At 55.8% G+C, this 24636-nt stretch overlaps 1 protein-coding gene across 1 annotated transcript in view; it reads right to left on the bottom strand.

Annotated features, from left to right (window-relative positions):
- Positions 1 to 1058: 1058 nt before the first annotated feature.
- PRKCA (protein kinase C alpha) overlaps positions 1059 to 24636 on the bottom strand; it is a 294600-nt gene continuing 271022 nt past the window's right edge. The window contains exons 14-17 of the mRNA XM_080677648.1: positions 21249 to 21329; positions 14594 to 14701; positions 12562 to 12702; positions 1059 to 2683 (exon numbers count right to left, since the gene is read on the bottom strand). Coding sequence (XP_080533774.1) covers positions 2519 to 2683; positions 12562 to 12702; positions 14594 to 14701; positions 21249 to 21329 — 495 coding nt within the window. The 3' untranslated portion in view covers positions 1059 to 2518. The remainder of the gene's footprint in view (positions 2684 to 12561; positions 12703 to 14593; positions 14702 to 21248; positions 21330 to 24636) is intronic.

The raw sequence follows: 24636 nt of genomic DNA, 5'->3' as shown, positions 1-24636 counted from the left end.
CGCCAGAGCCCGTGCGGGCTGAGCACAGACGGGTGGCGAGGGCTCGGGGCTCAGGAGGAGCGATGCGCAGCCCGAGGGCCTTTCCGGGACCTTCCTCCCCTCAGCTCGGCTGGCACCGTCTGCCGTGGCTCCGTTCTGGCCAGGTGACCGGCTCTTCTGTTTCTTAGGCTCCTTCTGTAAACTGGTCCCTTTTCTACCGGATCAAACTGAGGTGGGCCTAGCGAGGATGTGACCCCCACACGTGCGCTGACCAGCAGGACCACCCCTCTGAATCCACGGTCCACCCGAGGCGGTGAGGAGTGGCTCTTTCCGGGGCTGACCTGCTCCCTACCCCCTCCCTTCCTTCCCAGGACAGACGGGGCCTCCGCCTCAAAGCCCCTGCGTCCCACCAACATCAGGCCAACAGCAGAACCAAGTCGAGGAGACACTCAGCCTGGAGCTGCTCCCGGGAACCAGGAGAGACGCAGCCCCTGGAGGGACGAGGCGGCCTCCATTCGGGACGTTCTTTCTGCCCAGAAGCCAGTTTCTCGAGGGCCTGGCCTGGGAGGCTGCCCCCACGGAGGCTCCCGCTGGTTCCAGGGCAGCTGGGGGCCCCTGCAGCACTGAAGGCGTCCGCTGGGAGCTCCAGGGACCGTCTCTCTCGGGAAGTCTGCACGTGAGGAACAGGCGTGCAGTCCCTCCAGGGCACGAGGCGTCTGGTGTGGCCATGCACCCGCTTCCCCGAGTCACAGCAACGCAGCTGGAAGGACGGGGGCTGTGATCACGTCACCTCTGCTCACACCGGAGTGAAACATTCCCACTTCCCCAGGAGGAAGAGGGGCAGACACCACACAGAAGCCGGCGCGAAGAAGCTAAGAGACAGTCTCATCCCAAAAGTAACCCCCAAAGCTTTTGTTTGCAGATAGAATCAAATAGACATATATATATATACACACACACACACACATATATATACATATACATATATATGTATATGTATATATATGTGTGTGTGTGTGTGTGTGTGTATATATATGTGTGTGTGTCTAATTAATCAGGTAAAGTAGCCATTCATTTCTGAAATTCGATCTATGTTAAAAAATCAGTATGTCCCACATAGAGGCAATGTGCAGGGGGTACGTGGGGTCGGGGAGGGGAGAGGAAGCAGGGCAGCAACGAATTTACTAAAACTTAATCACAGAGGCGGATTAGAAACAAGGGCCTTCACAAATATAGCACAGTTTTCTCTTATGAAGTTATAATACTTTCCGTATGCTTGATATGCTTATATCAGTGATAGAGATTCACTTGTGATGAAGGTTTGTTATAAACATGCAGACTTCATCGCATGATGCATCTGCAAAACATAGTAAAACCCTTCTCGCAAGAAAGCATCTCCGAGCGGATGCACAGCCAGGTTTCCTGTCTCTACAGCACGAGCCGGACGTGGGGGCCGGAACCGGATCGCTTTTCATCCCTCAGGGGATGCCAGGGCCAGAGACGGGAGGGAAGTCCCTCAGTAGGGACCGAGTCTCAAGTCAACACTTTAAGTTACTGTACATCGTACTCCCCTAAACGACACGGCAGCCTAGTCAATAAATAATACAAAAGGGGCGGGGTGCACACTTCCCTCGCCAGGAAGCAGGCAGCAAACACGGGTGTGCGTGGGGGCGGGAGGGTTGGCTAACAACACTGGTGCGTGGTGGTGTTGTGGATGGCACCCCGGATCGGATCGCAGCGTAATCTCCCAGAGGTTAACACGGACGCGCACACGCACACGCACCGGTTTGTCCTTGATGGGAAATGACATCCTGTGCTCGTTTAGCAAAGTCCTTAGAAGGTTTGGCCTCTTACAAAGAAATGCAGGTGTCAGGACGGGGAGCGACCAAGTGGGTGCAAGACGACAGATCCACAGACACCCGCCTGAGGTTTCCTTTCTCTCTCTTTTCTTAACAAAAACTGGTAACCGCCGGGCCCTGATTGGGTTATGACTGTCAACGTCTGGGAACAGCGAGCTGGCAACGGGCGACTGTTCCCATAGAGAACGAAGGGCAGGTGCCCCGCGCCGGCCCACCCCCACCCGCCCGGCTCGCCCTCTGCTCTCTGGGTCCCCGTCTCCTTCCCAAGGCGCCTGGGTGGGGCCGTGTCCAGCCCACATCTCTGGTTGGGGTGGGGGCAGGATTCTGATGGTGAAAACCGACAGACAGGACGGGGAAATATATCAAATCGTACCAAAAAGGGGCAAGAGTCTGTTTGCTTTCCAGGAAGGGTTACCCTACAGCCGGAGGCGGCCTCCACACGATGCGACTGGACACGGAGCTCTGAATTCTCTTCCGCTAAGATAAGGTTCTTGGTTCTAAGAGAGAGGCCCTGGACGGGAGGTCACGTTTGGACTAACAACCGTACGATCTTTCTGGCCTCCGTCTGGAACGAGAAACAAGGCCTTGGCCTTAAAGTGTCAGGGTTAAGGATCATTTCCCACTGCGGAGAAGGGGCGGGGGGCGGGGGCAGGGGAGGCGTTTGTTCTCGTGGGTGAGCTTCATACTGGGCTCTGTAAGATGGGGTGCACAAACTGGGGGTTGACATATGAGAACCCTTCGAAATCAGCCTGGTCGATGTTAGCGATGACCAGCTGGTCGGGAGGCGTGAGGACGGGCTGCCCGCGTGTGAAGAACTTGTCGAAGTTTTCCGCGCCTTTGCCACACTGCGGAGGAAGAGGAAAGGAGGGAGGTCAGTAAGCATGCGGAGCATGGGGCACGGGGCACCCCACGGGGAGGAGCCGCCAGGGCGTGGGGCAGGTTAGGCAGGAGAACTTGGAGGCTTGCAGATCGCTGGATTGAAAGCCAGGCACAGCCAACAAGAATGAGACTTGCTCAGGTGTACATCTCCCCGCCCGCCCCCCCTCCGCCACAGTGAACCCCTCGGCAGAAATGCACTGTGGACAGTGAGGTGACCCCAAGGGGGCCACTGCTTTAAGTCCATCTTACAGAGCAAGCAGGGCCTGAGCATGGATAACACATACACACACACACACACACGCACATGTGCACACAAGCAAACTCATAAGCGTGCACACACACACACACACACGCACGCACACGAGGTGTCAGTCTTGGTTCCACGTGAAAGGCTGAGACGTGGGTGGGGTGCAGGCAGTGACCCCTAGACCCGGAGGCTGGGGTTACTGCTCCACATCTGCTTCTTTGCGACCATGTTTGTAATGAAGTAAAGGCGCTGTGACTTGTGTCTTCCAACTGCTCAACCCCTAGACCCGTCCCTGACCCTCACTGTGGAGGGGCACGGGGGCGCGGGGGACAGGTGAAGGCAAGGACGGCACTCCCCTGGGGCCCAGGCAGACTTCCGCGTGTCTGGATGGATCTGGTCCGCCAGCCCACGGGTCGACGTGGAGTTTGTGTGCAGGGGGGCCTCAGGCTGGGGCTTGCCCTGGTGCCCGGAGGGGCAGAGCAAAGCCTGCCAGCTGTCTGTGGGGATGTTCCTAAGATCTAAAAGGTGGTCCACAAGGAAGCCTGGGGCGGGGACCGACGGTCCAGGGCATCACGTTCTAAAGCTGTCACCCAGAGCAGGGCGCTCCTGAGGGCTCGCTTGGGGGGCCACGTGCTGTCACACCCGGGGCAGAAACCCCCACCTCTGAAAGCCTCACGCGGGCCGCTGACCACAGCGCTAGGGGCAGGGACGAGCCCGGGCCAAGCGGAGCTCTGCCCTGGGAGCAGTGCCCACGGGAGTGTGCCCGCAGGCTGCTCGCCACCGCCAATCGCTCCCTCTTCTTCCCAGTTCTGAGTCTCGTGGAATTCTCCTGATCCCAGAGAGAGAGCTAGGATGTGGGCAAATGGAAATCTGTTCCCTCAGGTGAGGACACCTGGGACGGCACACCTGAGGCAGGAGGTGGAGGGCAAAGAAGGATGACGAGCCTCTGGCTGTGCCTAGCACGCCCGCCCGGAGGAAGCCTGAGAGCGGGAGGAGGGACCTGAGGACCGGAGGAGACCGAGGACACAGGAGGAATGGTTATTCTCAGGGGAGCCGCACCAGAAAGATGGCACGTTCTCCCACGGGGAAGGGGGGCGGCCCGAGCACAGCTATTTTTACCAGCGGTTCCGCCCTGGGAGAAGCAGTGCTCATTTCCCCACCACAGGGGGCTCTTCACGCCCGAAACCCAGTCCTCCACGCCCCCCAAGAAACTGGCCTGGGAACAGGCATGCTCTCTAGGTCACACTGGAGAAGATCTTTACCCGCTTTTCTTTTCTTTAATCCTCACCTGAGGATATATTCCCCATTGATTTATGGAGAGTGGAAGGGAGGGAGGGTAGGGAGGACGAGAGAGAGAGAGAGAGAGAGAGAGAGAGAGAGAGAGAGAGAGAGAGACATCACTGTGAGAGACACATTGATTGGCTGCCTCCTACACTCACCCCTACTAGGGCTGGGGAACCTGCAACGCTGGTATGTGCCCTTGACAGGAATGGAACTGGGACCCTTCAGTCCTCCGGCCGACATTCTAACCATGAAGCCAAACCATGAAGCCAGGGCTTGACCCACCTGTGCTTCCAGTGTGGGATGGGCAGCTGTTCTCACGCCCGCCCCGAGAAGGAGGGTGGAGTCCGTGCCCTCGGGGTCCTTGGGGAAAAGGCCACAACGGCTTCAAGGAGCTGCTGTGTTTTGAAGGGAGAAAGGATCCTGCCTACCACCTGGGAGCCAAGCTTCCTCACAACCAGCAGCCGAGGGCAGCGGGCCCAGGCGTCACCTTGGAGCTGAGGGGGGACGAGGGGGCACAGAGAGCACACGGGGCACCAGGGGTGAACGCACGGACGAGCTGGTCCGTGAGTGGCCAGACCACAGACTCCCCCCCAGCGTTCGGGGGTGAGGTGGGAGGTGAGCAGCATGGCCGCTGAAGGGCAGCCTCTGCCGCGGTCGTGACCACCGGCGGGCCGGGGGCGTCCCTGGGCTCAGGGCTCTCGGCCACCGCAGGGCACCGCATGGCACCCAGAAGCGAAGGGCGGCGTTTGCTACTTGTGGGCAACACTCCTGGGCGAGGGCCCAGTCTTCAGCCCCGTCCCTCCCTTTCAGCCCCGCCCCTCCCCTTAGCCCCGCCCCTTTCTTTCAACCCGCCCCTCCCCTTAGCCCCGCCCCTTTCTTTCAACCCGCCCCTCCCTTTTAGCCCCGCCCTCCCTTTCAGCCCCTCCCCTCCCTTTCAGCCCCGCCCCTCCCTTTCAGCCCCGCCCCTCCCTTTCAGCTCCGCCCCTCCCTTTCAGCTCCGCCCTCCCCTTCAGCTCCGCCCCTCCCTTTCAGCCCCGCCCCTCCCTTTCAGCTCCGCCCTCCCTTTTAGCTCCGCCCCTCCCTTTCAGCAGCTGAGCCCCTGGCCTCTGGGCTGCGAGGCACCACACGACTCAGACGGAGAGGAGAAGGCGCAGGAGGCCACTGAGCTTGCCTGGCCGGTGTGTGGGCCCAGGAAGTCCCACTGGTCCTCCCGGACCCCAGAGGACATCTGTGCTCACTGGGCCACGTCTGACACCAAGGAAAAGTCGGGGTACAGGGGGGTGAAGGACCCACCAGAGTTCCAAAGCCCAGGGCAATGCTTCGGGCAACTCGCTGCGCGGGGACCTTTGTAAAGGTCAGAGGAGGGTGTTTACATCCACCCTCCATGCCTGCTGTGAGGACCCAAGGGACTGAGGTGGGCGCCACCCTTTCTCAGTGACCAGGCGTGGCCCTGACGGGAGGCACCATGCGGGGAGCAGGTGCCGGCGTGTGAAAGGTGTGTGATCACCTGCGAGGTGTGAATAAGCACCAGGAGTCATCTGCCCTGCTTCCTTAGCTCTGGATTCGGGACACTTTTTTTTTTGTCTTGACATTCCTACCCATTGGGTAAAATCACCCATTACTAAAACGAACCTAGGCGATGCCAGGCACGGCGGAGCTGTGGCAAAGCACAGAAAGATGCGACCCGGGGGGCATCTGGGAGCGTGATGCCCCGTCCAGGGCCCACGTGGCCCACGGCCCACTCGCCGCCCTTTGCATTCTGTGTGAGGCCGTGGAGGTGGGCCCCGCGGCTCCGGTCCTTACCTGGGAGAGGCCACCGGGACTGAGCCACACGTGTTGGTCTCAGTCCTGCCCTTTCCCTCGGTGCCCAGGCATGAGACTGTAACCCAGGGTCACTAGCACGGGGCCAGGGGGAGTGTGGGTAGCACGAAAACACCGCCGTTTCCAAGCAAATCCACACAAAGCCCAGGAGAGCGGGAAGGGCACGCAACCAACCGAGAGAACAGGCGTGTAGCAACGGGAAGGAGAAAGGAGACTCATCAGGTGGGACCCTCGCTGACAACTGCGAGGCAGCAGGATGTGTGGTCTTAGGGGAGCCGCACCCACGTGTCAAGCCCCGCAGCCCTGTGCTGGGTCCTGGCGCACGCAGTGTTAGTAAGAACGCCGCCAACATCTGCGCGTGGCCCCTGCCCCCCGGCTGGGTGCTGTCTTCATTGGATTAAATAACAGAGATGAGCGGACACAGTCTGCTTTGGGCCTCCTGGGGGGTCAGGTCCACGCGACGGAGCCACCCAGGGAGGGAGCTGGGCCACGGGGCAGCAGCCTGGCCTGCCCTCTCTAAGAAGGTCAGCATGCTTAGGGGAGGGTCTTCCGTGCACGGCCAGCGCAAGCAGGTGCAGGCGCCGAGGGTTAAATGTGAGGTTAGCGCGCGCGCGCGCGGCGTCACCGCGGTTCTGGAGGTGTGCTCACCGAGGGCCTGGATGCCCACTGCAGCCAGAGTGTTTTGGTACAGAAAGTCTGGAGAATAAGAATGGACAGGGAGAGTGTTTGGAACCGTCAGTGCCCGACCCCAGAACCCCGGAACCCCGGCATCGGAGCGGTGTGTACAGGATGCCACAAACCCGCGGGAGCCGGCGTGGAGATGCCTGTGAGGTCTACTGTCCTGGGAAAGCCGTAAGGTGCGAGCCAGGCGGCGTGGTGCAGCCCCACGCGGGTGTAGGTGCCCACGCGGGTGTAGGTGCACACACAGGTGTAGGTGTACACACGTGTACCACTTTCCGAAGATTACAGAACAGACGTGAACACTGGGGTTAGTGGCCTGGGACGGGAGACAGTGTCTTTGTTTTAGAGCCCTCCCCACTGCTGAGCTGTCTAGTTCACCACCTGCAGCTAGTGTTTGGATAATAACTTTAAAAAGGGGGGTTGGGACGTCCTTCACCTGCTGCTGTCACCTGTGGCGAGAGACGAGCCAGGCTGAGGTTTCTCAGACAAAATTAAACAGTGCTCATCTCCCCTGTCGCCTCAGAGCCGCTCTCAGAAAGGCCAGTTCCAGTCAGGAGGCCGCGGTTTTGCTGATGGACACAGGCTGTGAGCCACACGGTAAATGAGTGGGTTCTCGTGGGCTTGTTCTACGGCAGTGGTCGGTACACTGCGGCTTGCGAGCCACATGCGGCTCTTTGGCCCCTTGAGTTTTTAGCAAAGGCCAGCTTAAGAGTACCCTAATTAAGTTAATGACAATGTACCTACCTATATAGTTTAGGTTTAAAAAAATTGGCTCTCAAAAGAAATTTCAATCGTTGTACTGTTGATATTTGGCTCTGTTGACTAATGAGTTTGCCAACCACTGTTCTACGGAATGACAACATGCCCTCCATTTGGTCTTCCTTTATTATTATTTAAAAATGTTTTTACTCATCTCAGAGAGGAAGGGAGAGGGAGAGGGAGAGGGAGAGAGAAACATCAATGACGAGAGAGAATCATTGATCGCTGCCTCCTGCACGCCCTACACTGGCGATCAAGCCCACAACCTGGGCTTGTGCCTGGACTGGGAATCGAACTGTGACCTCCTGGTTCATAGGTCGATGTTCAAACATCAGCCCGCCGGCCGGGCTGGCCTTCCCTAATGGCCGACTCTGGCTAATCTGCTGCAGTGACCACTGTATCGCAGCCTTCACTTCAGACACTGGGAGCCTGTCAGCTCGCACGACAGCAGGCACACAGGGCCTGCCGCTCCCGCCACTCCCACGGGGGCTCCTGGAGGCTTGCAACAGACCTGCCGGCCTCTGTGGGTCTTTCTTCTAAAGGCCATGCTGCTTCCCGGGTCTCTTTCGAGCAGAAACGTCTGTGGGAGAGTAATTATCCAGGAAAAGGAAGCCTTCTTGCCTCTAATTAACCAAGTAGAAGATGCTGTCGTAGGCTGGTTGAAGGCTTCAATGCGCCCTCCGTGTGTCAGGATGTGGCCGAACCTCTGGTCCCGATGGCTGTGCATGTTCCTATGGTGCCGGAGAAGCTCCCCGCGTCTGTCCGGGGACTCTCACCTTTAGTTAGTGTCACCGCTACCGGTTCCACGGAGAGGCCAGGACAATGCACCTCCCGCTGCCCGAGACCTGATTGGACGCAGCCCAGGCTGCCTCCGTGTGATGGCTCAGACAGCCCCGCAGGGCTGTGCCCCGCCCCCCCCCACCACCCTCCGCCCGGGGCAGGGGCAGAATACGGCACCTGGAATGCCCTTCGTTTTAGGCATCAGATATGAAGAGGCATTAGGTTTGCCACTTACTCTCCAATGATTCAGAAAAACATGCGTGCACATGTGTGTGTATGCGTGTGCATGCGTGCGCGCACGTGTGTGTCCCCTTCAGAAATTAAGTATTCACCTTTGCTGAGTGACCTCTTTGTTAAACCTAAAAATAAAAAGGCACCTTCTTCCGTGGGATCTTCTGATCGGGCCTGTTTTTGATGACTCTGGGCTTTTCGCTCAGAACTTCAGCCAAATGCTGAGCGGACGGTCCGGTGCCTGTGGCAGAGGCCCCTCTGGGCTGGCCTTTCTTGGAGGGAAATGAGAGCAGCTTGCTGTTGCTTTTCCCATAACGAGGGAGAGTTCTGTGCGGCCTCCTCTCCAGGAGGGCAGAACGGCTGTTTCTGTTCTTGCTCTTCATGTACAAAACCACCCAGGTCACAGCGATCACCCCTCGCTCTAGAAAATCACCTCCACCGTCACAAGTGCACGTGGGGGCCTTTCGGGGACACGGGCCTCCCCACAATGGGCCGCCGCAGCGCAAGCTGTCCCTTCTGGCCAAGCCTCCTTCCCCACGGCCCCCCTGTGCCTGGGTGTGAGCTCCAGACCCGCCACCCTCAGGGGAGACAGCCACCGTTCCACACCTGACTCGGTCACTCCCTCCCTCTGCTCCGCCTTAAAGAGAATCCAGGCCCTGGCCGGTGGCTCAGGGGATTGCGTGTCGTCCCATGCACAGGGAGGTGGCCAGCCGATTCCTGGTCGGGGCACAAGCCTGGGTGTGGGCTCCGTCCCTGGTGAGGGGTGTGCAGGAGGCAGCTGATCAATGTTGCTCTCACATCTATGTTTCTCTCTCTCCTTCCTTCCTCTCTCTAAAAATCAATTAAAAAACTATTTTACAAAAAAGAGAGAGAATCCAGGCCGCGGCTGCGCCATGGAAAGTCCTGCCTGGAGCCTCCGGATGGATCCACCGCAGCATGACGTGTCCCTGTCGGGGGTCTCTGCCTTCCCGGGGCCCTCGGGTCTCGTGTCAGCAATGTCACTGTGCTCGGCAGGAAAATGAAGAAAGACGGAGCACCCTGGAAACCCGGTTCCTCCGCATGAGCTCTGTGTGGTCCAGCGACAGAATCCTCCGCTCGCTTAAGGAAGTCAGGGATTTGGGGGTCATCTTTCATTGGAGGTTCAAAAATAACAAATATAACAAAGAGGAGACTCCTGAGCTTAGGAGCACAACACCGACCCCCAGCAGCCCCTGGGTAACTGTGGGGACTCAGGGTCTTACTGAGGCCTTTGCAATACCCAAAGGCTTGAGCTCACGGGGAGCCAGGAGCGAGTCCTTTACCCGCTCAGCCTCAGGGAAACTGAGTCACCAGCGCTTGCTCAAAAAGCCTTGGGCAAACTCCCAGACAGACGAGCTCCATCCGCCAGGGCTGCCGGCTGGACGCAGGAGAGGGGCTCTGGGCGGGGCTGGCTGCGCAGCCTCTGGCCGCAGTGTGGCCGCCGGATTGGTTTTTCCAGCAGTAGCAGCAGCAACAGCAGCAGCGCGGCTGGTATTGCCGCATTATTGCAGGAACAAAACCGCCAGCAGAGAAGGCGCGGCTTTGTATTTTCTCCATAAACGCTTTGGACCTTTTAATAACATCACAGGATAATAGCCCGTCTCCTCAGTCAGTTCCCTCCGCTTCTGTGTCCACCCAGCGCACGCTGCAGCCGGACGACACCTGGACTCGGGTGGCTCTCTCCTGTCGCTGGCGTGTGGTCTTTCTGCTCCAGGCACCACGCGGTCAGCGTGGTCTCCCTGCACCCGGGGCTCAAAGCCAACCTTGCCCACCGAGCGTGCAGGGAAACGGAGCCGCCCAGGGACCAGGACTTTCCTCATCCACCTCTGGGTCCTCAACTGCTTTGGGACAGAGTGGGCTGCGCAGCCCGGTGGCCACTTGCTCCTATCCCCACTGGTGTCTTCCTCTCCCTAGCGGCTCCATCTCCGCCCCCCTGCACGTTGCTAGCTCCTTCCTCCTGCACACAGGTCCCCGCAGGCTGCGGGCCCCTGGCGGGCTGTGGCGCCTGCCTGAGGAATCAGGTTGTGAGTGCGTGAGGTCTCTTTCTTCCTTTTGACCAGGGCTCTCGCTGAACAGGCCTTTCCCTTGAAGCTGTCAGTGTCAAGGTCTCGGCCGTGCTTTCTGCTCCTCTTGGTGAGTTCTGGGCCGTCCCTTCACAGCCAGAGGTGACTGGCTTTTTATTTTAACTGCCACTCAGTTAAAAACTGAACAGACAGCAGGGCCTCAGGAATAAACAAACACACACACTGCCTGCGGCTCCAGTGCCAGTGACTACGTGCCCAGTGATTCCCATGGCCCAGGGGGCAACCTGCACTCCCGGTTGCCCCATGAGTCACGCTCTTGCCAGGGCTGAGCATCCACGGAAGGTGGAAGCCCCTGCAAACCAGCACCGTCCTCTGAAAGCGAGGTGGGGACAGAGAGATGTGTGTGAGGGGACTGGCTGCGTCTCGGCTCGTTCTGGGAAGGGGTTTTGCTGAACACCTCCAGCCGGGGCAGCGTGTCTACGTTGCTCCTGTAAGGAACGAGGCTGCGGGTGCGACGTGAGGGTGCACCTTTCGTGTTCCATGGAAGGGGGCTACGTAACTATGAAAGGGACAAAGGAAAATCCCCAACAGGGTTCTGCTGAGACCGCCCCCAGCATCACTCATCACTGTCCTCATCCCCCGCCCCCTTCAGACCAGGCTCTGCAACCTGGAGCGCAGGGAGCCTGGAGACCCCCGAGACCCAGGACTGGCTGAAGAGAAGGTGGGGCGGCAGGTGCATAAGGCTTCCACCTGAAGTGATGATTCAGGAGAAAGGCAACTGACCTCATTAATTGTAGTGTTTCTTCAGTTCGTGCTAAAAATGCCTTGGCACCATAAAATCCACGGGCTGAGTGCCTGCGGCTTTATTCTTGGGGTGGAGAACACGTAAGCACGTTCGATGAGGAAGCCACGTGCCTCCCAGTCAGTAACTCAGCCACCCGGAGGGTCCCCTCTGCCTGCTCTGGGGGCACCCGTCGGGAGGCAGATCTAGGCCGAACCCGCCCAGGGACCGCTTCTGAAACCGACTGTGCAATAATGCCGCCTGTCTGCATCGCCGGCCGAGGCGCTGGCCGAGCTGCGGCATGGGCCCACCCGGCTTCCAGACACGGGTGCAGAGAAAAAGCCTCTTTGGAGGCACTGCAACGTGGCAGTGCAGGAGGAGGAGGAGGCTTGGAGGCAGTTTACCTCCTTAGATAGAAACACTCAGAAAGGCAAGAGCAGGCGCAGCTCGCAGTCAGAGAGCCCTCGAGGTGGAGCGGTGGTGTGGTGGGCGAGGACACGGATCCAGGAGCCGGAACACTGAGTCCGAACCCTGGTCCTACCACCTGTCAGCTGTGTGTCCTCAGGCAAGTTACTCAGCCTCTCTGAGCCTCAGTTTCCTCAACTGTTATTGGGAGCGACAGTACCCACCTGCAGGGTTGTTGTGAGGGTTAAATGAACGACTGTGTAAAGCCCTCAGGACAGGGCCTGGTGCGTAGTATTTGTTAAATCAATGAAGAGGGTGGGGGCCCTAGAGGAAGAGTCTGAATAAAGGTGGCAACACTGAACGTGGTGGCTGATACACCCCTTGCAGCGGGGGCAGCGGCCAACGCGAGACCGGCACCCAGGGCCTGCCAACGAGTTCTGCTCCGAGTGCCAGGCAGGCCCGGGACCCCCGGAGCCACGGAGAAGTCCGCCAAGGCCTCTCAGCAGGGAACACGGACCATGAAATCCAAGCCAAGCAGCCCTGCCCGCTCTCTACCGGTTCTGGGGGCACTCGGCCGTCGCCCTGTTGGAGTGCATGGTGGACACAGGCTCCCCTCGCTGCCCATCTGTGCTGACTCTCAAAGTCAGTAGGAATGCTGGGGGCTCAGGCACAGAACGGAGGGCAAGGCGGGCACCGGCCACTTCCGCCTGCAGAATCCAGGGGTCACTGCCTTCCGCGCTCCGGGAAAAGGGTGGGTGGGACCCACAGGATTTGGGGAACTGGGGCCCAGAAAGCGGCGGCGCCCTGACTCACCACTTTGGGCTTGAAGGGCGGCTGGATCTCCCTGTTCTCCAGCTTCTCCCAGTCGATCCTCCGGAAGAAGGCGTGTTCGCGCACGTCCCGCTCGCCCTCGGGCCCACAGCCCAGCCGCTTGCCCGGGTGCTTGGTCATCAGCTGGAAGGCAGGAGAGAAGTTCTGATGCGTAACGTGTGACTGCAGTTGATATAATGTTGTTCGACGGACATGTGCCAAGAGAGGAGAATCGAGGGTTCTCTCTCCAAAGAAGAAAAAAGAGTGACTCTTGCCCTAACCGGTTTGGCTCAGTGGAAAGAGCGTCGGCCTGTGGACTGAAGGGTTCCAGGTTCGATTCCTATCAAGGGCATGTACCTTGGTTGCAGGCACATCCCCAGTGGGGAGTGTGCAGGAGGCGGCTGATCGATGTTTCTCTCTCATCGATGTTTCTAACTCTCTATCCCTCTCCCTTCCTCTCTGTAAAAAGTCAATAAAATACATTAAAAAAAAAAAAAGAGTGACTCTGTGAGGTGATGGATGAGTTAGCGTGACTGTGGGATTCCTTTCATTCCTTCCGTGTTCACGGGGATTAGCTCTAGGACCCCTCGTGGATACCAAAATCCACAGATGCTCCTATAAAAGGCGTAGTATTTGCATATAACCTGCACACATCCTCCATATAATTTAAATTATCCCCAGGTTACTAACACCTGATACAATGCGAATGCCATCTAAATAGCAGTTATACTGTATTGTAGGGAATAATGACAAGAAAAAAAAGTCTGTACATGTTCAGCATAGACACAGCCATCATAGGCCTCCCTCCATGGTACATGTCGTGGTTGAATCCACGGATGCAGAACACGTGGATATGAATGGCCAATGCATACATCTACCACCTCATCCTATTGTACACTTTAAATATATTACAATTTTATTTGTCTTCTAGAGGCCCGGTGCACAACATTTGTGCACTGGAGGGGGGTCTCTCAGCCTGGCCTGCGCCGGGCCTAAGCCAGCAGTCGGACATCCCCCAAGGGGTCCTCAGCGCTGCCCCAGAGGTGGGAGAGGCTCCCGCCACCGCTGCTGTGCTTGCCAGCCATGAGCCCGGCTTCTGGCTAAGCAGTGCTCCCCCTGTGGGAGCACACTGACCACCAGGGGGCAGCTCCTGCATTAAGAGTCTGCCCCCTGGTGGTCAGTGCGCATCATAGTGACCGGTTGTTCTGCCGTTCAGTTGATTTGCATATTAGCCTTTTATTATATAGGATTATACCTCAATCAAATTGAATAAAAAAGCAGAATATTTCATTTACATGTTCCTCAAAACCCATGACCCAGAAGGCTCATGGCAGTGCATTGGTAACAGCCCCTCGCCAGAGAGCAGCCGACCGAGCACCCACCAGCAGAACGCATACACAGAGGGTGGCACGTCCACTCAGTGAAATACCGCGCGGCCGAGCGGAAGACGGGCTTCCACCACACGCAGCACCGTGGAGAGATCTCACCATCGCAGTGTCGGGAAAAGCCAGGCCCAGGGAGCATCCACAGCAAGATCCATGTGTGCAAAGTTCAAAACAGGCACAGTGCACACATGCAGTGACGAGGGGGGGGGGTGACTGCCGGGCGGGACAGGGGCAGCCCTCGAGGTGCTGGGCACACGTGTCCATTTTGTGACAATTCACTGGCCTGCACACTGATGACGGGCGCCCTTTTCTACACGTGTGTTACATCTCAAAAACAGGAACGGACACAGCACTAACCGCGGTGTACAGTGGAGGAGGACTAACGCTTTCTACGTGTCTGTGATCACTTCTGCTAAACCGCACCACAACTTCATGGGGGGGAGGTGGCAAACTAAAGCCACCGAGTTTCCGGAGCCAACCCGTGTTCCAGGCTCCGCTTTCCCCACCGCGCCCCGCAGGTCACCAGGCTCTCGCCCGTGAAGGCCGGAGGCAGTGGCGGGGTCCCTGCGCCCTCTTGCTGAGAAGTGTGGGAAAGATCTCCCGTCCACCCTGTCCGTCTGTCATCATAAAAGGATCCCCAGGGCACTTACTCCCTTGCAGATGGAGACAGCCTCCTTGGACAAGGATTTGGGGTAAGAAACGTTGTGCTCCATTATAGACTGAAAGAGTTCGTCCTCATCCTCGCCGTCGAATGGAGGCTGTTCCGGAAAAGAGAAACATGGAGAGATATTTAGGCAGGTCGTTGGTGAAGGCGGGGCCCCCACAGGCTGCGGTGAGGCCAGACACGTGTGGGTTCCTCGCCCAGCTTTCTTTCGTTCGCTCGCAGGTGGTATGCTTTCCAGCTTTCCCTCTGCTCCTCTAATGATCTCGCCCTGGGCAACCCAAGGAAAGTGTTTCTGAGTAATGCTTTGATTTTTCAAATAAATGATAATTAATCCATTAATCTTGCAATTATGTGTTAAAATGGAATTATGACCCAGTTAGGTTACAGACGGCTGTGTGTTCAGAGGGTGGGGTGGTGGTGGAGGATGCTAATGCCCTTGGATTCTGAACATGGGGTGACAGGGACATCAGAGCCTGGGCAAAGAGGACTTCCTTGGGTCCTGAATGCACATCAGGGCCCCTCTGACCCAACGCAGAGCTGCGCCCCCGCCCCCCCCCCCCCCCACCCCCCCCCCCCCCCCGCGTGGTGACAGGAGCTCAGCTTCCACCCGACACCTTCCGTCTTTTTCTGCGCGGGCGGGGGTGGGGGGAGGGGTTTGCAGCTCCCTGTGGAGAGAGGGAGGCATGTGGCTCTGTGGGAGGCCCTGGCTTTAAAGTCTAAACCAGAATCCCAGCTCCACCTCCTCCTAGCCGGTTGTCCAGAGAGAAGTGACTTGCCTCCATAAGACACGGTTTTCCATTCTGTAAAATGGGTTCCTGGTGAGTCCGTCAAGTGCCTGATATAGTGTCTTGTATCCCGTAAGAGCCCAATGAAGGGTGCTTAGCGGCACTGGTATTGTGATTCAGGTAGACGAGCTGTCACTGGGGGCTGCTGGGGTTCCCGGGAGGAAGGGGGCGCCCAGGATGCCTCCAGCATGCCTCCGGTCCTGAGGTCAGCAAATCACCTGCCCTCTGGACAACCACAGCACGAGGGGGCTTAGGGGGAACTGCTTACCGTTCCCCTTAATCTTAGCTAACCTTGAGCTCAGCACGCAAAAGGCAGACCAAGGTCGGCCCTCGTGCAGAGAATCCTGTTTCATCTTCATGTTCTTTCTCGTTATAGGGAGGACTCCAGTCACTTTGGCTGACAGGGTTAGGGCTCAGATAATGACAAAGTCTGGCTTAAATGTAAACGATACCATGGACCAAAAACAACCGTGCGGTCCCTTCTCATCAAACATTTTCCCCCGAGTAAGGGAGTAGCTGAACGAAGCAGAGTGCTCCCCGAACCACCACTCACAAACCATCCCGAGCTGTTCACCTGGCCCCCACCTTCCTCCTCAGCTCCAAGCCCCGCCCTGAACAGGAGCTGGAAGCAAGGCCAGCACACAGGAGCCACACCCACGGAGGGAAGATGCCCAGTCTATAAAGAACCCCACTTTCGGACCAGGTATGGGGTGACTGCTGCCATGCATGCCTTGTGTGTGTGTATCTAAAAATAGAAATAAATAGGCCCATTTTCTGGTTATAAGTGCCCTGTGTTACAAATGTGTAACTCGGGGGATGCGTGCAGGTGGGTGAGAGAACTGCAATCAGCCCGCCTGTGAGTGACTCAGAGCAGCGCAGGGCAGCCTGCCCCACGTGGGGTTCCCGTGGGCAGAAGTAACATGGCCTGGGATGCCCACCTGGCAAGCCCGTTGGAGGCAGGCACCCCACGGGGCAGTGCAGGCTGCAGATGGTGGCCTGGGCCAGCAGGGGGAGTGTACTTCTATCTACAGAGCAGGGCAGGGCGGGTGGGCGTGAGGGTGTGGCTGCGCCTGCAAGAGGGACAGCGGAGGCCAGTCCCACAGTCTTCTCGGCCCGATATCGCAGCCCACTTCTTCTGACCACCTGGTACGTGACACCCACAGAACACCTCATCTTCCCTAAAAAGCGATCCCTACACGTGGCTGAGCTTTGGCCTAGGTCCACTGTGGTCACCAAACTGCGGCTCGCGAGCCACATGTGGCTCTTTGGCCCCTTGAGTGTGGCTCTTCCACAAAATACCACGGCCTGGGTGAGTCTATTTTGAATAAGTGGCGTTAGAAGAAGTTTAAGTTTAAAAAATTTGGCTCTCAAAAGAAATTTCAATCGTTGCTGTTGATATTTGGCTCTGTTGACTAATGAGTTTGCCGACCACTGGCTAGGAGATTTTCATAACTGAAAGGAATGTGGTGTGGTTTCTGTGGGGGCTGCAGACTGCACACCTGCAGGGGCCCCACTTCCTCGAACTCGCTGTGTGTGGGTGCCCTGCCGTGTCCCGTGCCCTGGAGGTGTGCGGGGCACAGGCCCTGCTCTGGATAACCCATCGACAACTCCCATGTGGCCCTCAGGGCCGCTGGCAGGACGAGCTACATAACCGTGGGTCTCAGGGCCGAGGGAAGACGTGGGCCTCGAGAGGTAATTGTTAGAACATCAAGGTGGTGACAGCAGAGCACGAACAACCTATGCAGGTGTCTTCTGAGCCTGGGCCCCTGCGGCTGCACAGGTCCCGCCCGTGACGCTGGCCAGAAGTGGCCGGCTGGTACCTGGCTGGATGGTGACAGACACCAGGGATTCAACCAACCTCCTTGGGGACGTCAGCACCAGTGCAGGAACGTGGCAGGGGCTGAGCCACTGGCGAGCCAGGCCACAGGCCCGAGAGAAACTTCCTCCGAAGAGAATATGAGCCCTTGGCTAGGAATCGAACCCAAGACCCGTTGGTCCCAGGGCCGATGCTCTATAACCAGAGTGAGGGCCACAATGCTAATCTGCTCGCAGGCGTTGAAGGTGGGGCAATGCTGAAAAGTTGTAATTATTCATTTTCCTTCCCAGACACACCAGCCACGGAGCCGGGGACACCGGGGGCAATGCGTTGCCCAGGGACTTAGGACATGACCGCATGGGTATTGCTTCGTTCCCCTCTCCCCCACATTCCCACGATTGTTTTTAAAATTTCTACAGATTTGGACTTGGTGTTTCTGGCTGAGCTAATGCCCTGGCCTGGGGGTGCCTTCCTTGGCAATATGCAACGTGTGAATTTTAAATAGACAAACAAGGGATGATGGATCCCTCTTTCCAAAATGATTCGGAAATCACTCACCAATAAGTGGTCACTGGTGACGGGGGTGGGGGTGGGGGAGAACTCAAGGACACGGCAGGTGGTGTCCTGGGATAAAGCACGGAGCACGGATTCGCCAGGGATGAAGGCATAGCATGGAGGGCCCCGGCAGGGGGGCAGAGGAGGAGGGCGGGGCCCTGTAGGAGGAACACCTGAGCGCCGGAGCCGGAGCCGCACTGTGCTCCTGAGAGCACTGGGTAAACGCCAGTTAGGCCTGGAAGTCATCGTACTTGTCAGGCAATCTGGGAGCCGAAGACCGACTCCGGCTGCGCATGCTGAACGGCCCCCCCTGGCTGCTGACAATAAATAAAGCAAACGAGAAGGAAACTGCAAGGAAAGATTTTTCTGCTCATCGTCAGCTCTCTTGATTAAAGAGGACAAATTTAGGTCACAACCCCACCTGCAACTTTATAATTAGTCTTACTTTTCAGTAACAGTGTGTATTCCCTTGGCTGGTCTCTGAGTTCCGGCAGCTTTGTGGGGGGGAAAGGGGGTGAGGGTGTGGGCAATACACATGGAGCCTTTATTATCATTTGGGCTGAGTCACAGCCCAGGAATATGTTGAAATTTGCATCGAGTCAGAGAGGAAAACTTAAGAAGGGGTTGGGGGTGGGGGGTGGCTCTGGAATGAAAACACTGTGTTTGTGGCAGGACCGGTGAAGGTTTAGGTCAGGGGTGGGGAACATCCGGTCCTTGGGCTGTATAAGGTCTGTGAAATCATCTGGCCTGGCCCTGCCAAAGCATTAGGGTGAGTTAATTAAATGTCTGACCAAATATAGCAGGCTAATTTTTAAGTTCATCATTTTGTATGGCCCGAGAATGATGTTATAAATATCCAAATGGCCCTTGGCAGACAAAAGGGTCCCCACCCCTGGCTTAGAGGAATAGTGGTGGTGTCTGCCATTGCGCCCGAATGTGGACTGCCTTATGGTGCCATATTTAGAGTGTCACCGTTTTCAACAGAGATTATGGAAACTTCCAGAGACCATAGAAGGCAGGGTGACTGAGAGACAGGATGGAAAACCATGAAAACGTGCCAGAATGTCTATGGAACCCCTGGGTGTGGGAGGACCCTGTGCTCTCTGGGGGGATGAGGAAGGACCAGTCTGCAGGTGAGGCAGGACCTCTAAACGCACCCCAGAGGGGACGTCACCAAGGGAGCCAGCAATTCCCAGCTCTCCCTGCAGAATGCAGACCCAGGAGGCCCGGAGGGGAAGGAGGATGGGACAGTAAGGAGACAGCTCCGTTGATGTCCTGTAAAGTGCCTTGGACCGGATCCTATTTCCACCCTACAGTTTCCTTGGCTGGCCTCTGCAGATGGGCCTCTCCATGAAAGCGGGGCTTGTGTTCTGGGCTGAGAGTCAGAACGTTCTACTGGGATCCAGGAGGGGAACTCGGGCCCTTGTGCTTTCAGGAGCGGCCCGGCTCCAAGGGGCTGAGAATTCAGCCCAATTTCACGGTCGAAATCCTAAAGGGGGAAGTTAACTTCAGGAGCAGGCACAGCCACCGTGGGCCTCGCCAGCTGCTGTCTTCCTGAGAGTTGTTCTGTATAACCTGCTTTTCCGTGTTTATGCATGGAAGTATCGGGCCTGAAACGAACGTTGTACTGGGGACGAAAACCTAAATAATACACAAACCACTTTGTAAAATGTCAGTCAAGTCTCAACACCCTGAGAAATAATGACCACATGAAGGCTGGCACCTTCTATCTTTTAATATCTAAAAGACTACGTTAGTATTAAGAGGTATAAGATGCAAGGAGAAAGACATAAAGGACCGATCACCGGTGGGCTCCCACCCCGAGTCCAAGCCAGTGGTCTGCAGTGGCCTCCCTGCACACGTGGCCTGATGCTCCCCTCCTCTCCTACTCCCTCTCCAGCCTCCCGACTCTGCTCCAACCACAATGGCGCTTCCCTTCCTTGCCTTAATATACATGGCAACATAATCCCACCCCAGGGCCTTTGCACTTGCCGTTCCATTCCCTCTGCCTGGAATGCACATGGACATTCCTCATTTCCTTCTCGTCTTACCTTTATTTGTACACAAGGCCCTCCTCGGCCATCCTAGCTAAAATGTCCATCCTCCCCCAACACTGTACGTTCTTGTCCTGCTTTGTTACTTTTCTTCTTAGCTTTTCAACTATTACATAGTTTCTTTTCTTTTTTTAAAATGTGTCTACTGTCTCTCTTTCTTTAGACTGTGCGCCTGCTGAAGGTACAGGTCATTGTCCATGGCTGTTACCATAGTAAGCGTGCATTCAATAAGTATGTGTCGGATGAATAAACGACGGAGTCCGTGGATGTAACTTGTCAGAAGGGTTGACTCTCCCCCCCCTCCCCGCCCCCAGAAACAAAGATTTCTTTGGGGGTAGCTCTGCTGCTCAACACAAGCATTTCTTTCCATTCTCCTACCTCGGGCTCTTATCTGATGGAGGGTCCAACTCCTTGTCACCAGTACTTGAGTGCTGGCAACTACAGCAGAATGGTTTTCAGGTATAATGGCAGAGACCTGGTAGACGCTCCCCAACCTCCTTCCCCTCGCCGGGCTCACAGGTACATGCCCCGCTCAGCCCTCCACATCTCAGCGGGGCTGTGTGGCCCGTGGGGTGCAGGCAGGAGTGATGAGTGCCACCTCTAGGCCTGGCCCCTAGACGTTCCTGCCCCCGTCCTCCTGCTCTCTCCTCATTGGCCAGCTGAATAATGAGGAGTCAGTGGAGGAATTCAAGGCCCTAAAAGGTGGAGCCAATGGATGGAAGGAGCCTGGGTCCCTGAATCACCATGTGGATCTGAGTTCCCCTCCCCACACCACGTAGGCCTGCCTGCGCCAAGAATGTGAAAGAAGCCTGCGTGTGCTGTGTGGTAAGCCACTGAGATTTTGAGGTGGCTTGTTAAAACCGCCAATGACTTACTCCGATACAGATGTCAAGGCCACTATGTTAGAAGTGCTGCGACAGGCAGCAACACACTCGGTTATCAGCTCGACGTACATTCCCAAGAGAGACCACATCTGCCTTTTCTTAGCTGGACGTCCAGCCTCATCGGACTTTTGCAGACCTTATAATGAGCTGCCGACGGTGAGATGAGCGGAAACGGGAGGAGCCTTTACACTGCTTCAGGGACAGCGGATACACACGGCAGCACGGGTGATTTCTGCAGATAAGCTCGCAGGGACCTACCCCAGCGCTGAGCCACTGAAACTCAGAGGCCATGTCGTCACCAACGCGCAGGGGGCTTTTGTGTAAGGTGACAGCTGTATCCTGTCTATTCTCCAGGATGCAGCTTTCAATTCAGGTTTTTGTAATCAGAAGAGAATTTCTGAACGTACTGAATACAATTTCACCCGGATTGGGGAGCCAGACCACCCCGGCCTGCCACACTGCCAGGTCTGGTATCTCGGCCCCCGCGGAGCAGAAGTGTTCACATTGGATGGCGATAAACAAGCATGAAAACACAGGGAAACGTTACCTGCCCAGCCAGCATTTCATATAACAGGACGCCATAGGCCCACCAGTCCACAGATTTCCCGTACGGCTGATAAGCGATTATCTGTGGGAAAACAAACACATCCGTTACATTCAGTGGAAAATCAAAAAGCCTGTGTTAGGACAGGTAAGTCAGGCATGTTGGCATTCACACGGTTTGCAAAGGAGGGGCTGATAACTTATCTTTGATTTCTACACCAAGGGAAGAACGCCCCTCAAATTGGACACGCCAAGAACTGTCACCCCACCATTCACCGTCTCAAACCCGTTTGGAACTCGTCTCCTGCATCCCCCCAAGATGCCACAGTGCAGAGGTCGATTTAATTATCCTCATTGGAGGAACATATCTGGGCAATGAGGTGGATTTAATTTTTGGAAAAAGCAGAGGTCATTAAAAGCTTGAGTCTCATAAATAAGATAACCAAACGAAGTAACGGAATTTCATTAAAAGTAATGAAGAAGAGGATGATGATAATCATCATCAGCATAAAAAAGAAAAAGGGGAGGAGGAATGGCTAACATACAATTTCTCGTTTTCTGGTGTTGCTCACAGAGGTACAATGATAGCTGCTGAATGACTGAAATTTCAAAATGCTTTAAAGGAGACATAACACGTAATATTCGGACCTTGTCTGATCTTGATTCTAACCAGCCAACTGTAAAAAAGAAAGTGGGAACATTTAAATGTGGTCTTGACAGCAGGTGATCCTAAGGGGTTACCGTTGATATGTTAGGCAGGATGAATGGTATGGTGGTTAGTGTCCTAACACCGGCTTCACCGCCTCACAGGCAGGCTGCGCACCTAACACACAATCCCCAGGCCCAGGATCACGCCCCGGGAATCCAGGGGAAGATATATACTAACAGGCACTCGGCAGGACCTTCCTGCCACTTTGCATACGGATTTGACTTAGAAATGTCCCAGGGTATTTTTAAACATATTTTTATTGATTTCAGAGAGGGAGGGAGAGAGAGAGAAACATCAACGATGAGAGACAATCATTGATTGGCTGCCCCCTGCACGCCCCCTACTAGGGATCGAGCAAGCAACCTGGGCACGTGCCCTTGACCGGAATTGAACCCGGACCCTCCAGTCCGCAGGCCGACGTTCTATCCACTGAGTCAAACCAGCTAGGGCTCAAGGTATTTTAAAAAAATATATTTTTATTAATTTTAGAGAGGAAGGGAGAGGAAGAGAGAGACAGAAACTTCAATGATGAGAGAGAATCATTGACTGGCTGCCTCCTGCATGCCCCCTACTGGGGATCGAGCCCACAACCCTGGCATGTGCCCTGACCAGGAATTGAACTGTGACCTCCTGGTTCACAGGTCGATGCTCAACCACTGAGCCACGCCTGCCGGCCCACGTATTTTTTTATTGGCCCACTATGTCTAATTAAGTGTCCTGGGACACAGATACACACCCTGCCTGTCGGCCCATGCCCGTTGCTTTAAGGCAGCACTACCATTTCTCCCGGTGGGATGCGAGGCACAGCCCACGGCTCACTTCGGTGCAGGCGACGACAAGAGGGTCCGGGTTTGGATTCGGTGGCTCTGTGGCTCATTTCCTCGACAAGAAAACCACACACAAAGGGGCCCACGAGGGGGCCGTCATTGCTTTTTAAAAGGGCATTTGTTCTTTTCTGAAAACTTGGAAAACACACACACGAAGCACTAAAAAACTCGACCAAAATGAGTCTCTAATCCATGACCTCGTGACCCGAAATGATGTCCCTCCAGGGCCCAGACAGGAAACCCTGGGCCACCGCCTGTCCCGGCCAAGTAGAAGCACAGAAACTGTCTTTGGGGGAATAAAAGCAGGCCTGCCGAGCGCTTACCATCCGCCTGATCCTCTCCACACGGTTTGTATAACCCGATGAGGCAGAGATGATCGTTGTTCCCATTTTAGAGGTGAGAAAACCGAGGCGTAAGAGTTTGGGAGACTTGCCTGAAGCCCATCAGTTAACAGGTTAGCGACAGATTTGTCTTAAAAATACGATTTGTGGCTTTCAAAGATATGTAATCACTCCTACTGGGACTGATAAAATATTCATCAAAGGGCTTTGAGGATTAAAGAGATTTGAAATCATTATTTCACTTTAGCATCTATATTTGAAAAGTACATGAATGAAATCTGTTCTTATAACTGTATTAAAAGCAGCCCCTGTGATCTATTTTTAACAATCGGCGTTTTAGTGTTTTTGATTTTTTTTAAACCTTCACCTGAGGATATATTTATTGGTTTTAGAGAGAAGAGAAGGAGGAAAGAAGGGAAGTAGAGGGAGTGGGAGGGAGGAAGGGAGAGGGGGAGAGAGGAGGGAGAGAGAAAGAGAGAGAAAGAGAGAGAGAGAGAGAGAGAGAGAGAGAGAGAGAGAGAGAAAAACATCAATTAGTTGCCTCCCACAACCTAGGTATGTGCCCTGACGGGGAATCGAACCGCAATATTTTGGTGCACAGGATGACACTCTAACCAACTGAGCCACCCGGCCATGGATTAATTTATTTCCAACATGGGCAGAGCTGAGGCACGTCGCTGTGCCAATTGTGATGTCAGGGAACAATGGGGGCTGAACGGGGTGGTCACACTTCAGTTCACATCCAATATTCTACAAATATCCGCGCCATCTTATCACCCAGGCCCCTCTTCGTGGGTGGGGGTTAGGTGGAGGGAAATGCTTCCCTGTTTGGAGCGCTGTAGGAAATCAGGCGTACGGAAACCCCGTCTCTGGTCAGAATGACTCACAAACCCTAACAGCCAGGGCCGTCTAACGTCGTTTTTGTTTTTCTTTATCAACCTTGGTCCAACTTGGTTTTTGTTTCCAACTCCCAGTGTTACACTCCGGGACTCCTGCTGATAACACCCTCTCCTTCCTCCAAGGCCTGCGAAGGCACCGCGCCCCGTGCCACTGGCCCGTTCTTCTGGGCGACAGCCTTCGTCAGTCCCTGGAGCCCGAAAACCCAGTCTCTCCAAGCACAGCGGAGGACGACGGGTTCAGAATTTAGCGGGAGCACTTCCTCCCGGAGAAGTTCGCCATCTGTGGCCGTGGCGGGCGCACCGGGTGAAATGGAACCGTCTAACCATCTGAGTCACAAGATCTGAGGCAAACGTACCAACGCAAATTCAGTTTTAGAACGAAGAATACGATTCCCTCCACGAGCCACTGCTGTTATTAAACACCTCCCATTACCGCAAATTTCACTGCACAGGGAAACCGGGAGAGAGCCCAGGAGAAGAGAACGCATTGGGGACACCTGGTTGAGGATGCTGGCTACACGGTACCTTCCACGTGAGCTGCCTGGACCTGCGCGTCCAGCACGGCAGCCCCTAGCCTGCATGGCTCCCAGGCGTTTGAACTGTGGCTGCTGCAAGT

Source organism: Plecotus auritus, assembly GCF_963455305.1.
Source record: "Plecotus auritus genome assembly, chromosome: 7".
Taxonomy (NCBI): Eukaryota; Metazoa; Chordata; class Mammalia; order Chiroptera; family Vespertilionidae; genus Plecotus; species Plecotus auritus.
Note: the sequence above shows the minus strand (reverse complement) of the source record. Positions and strands in the feature narration are given on the sequence as shown.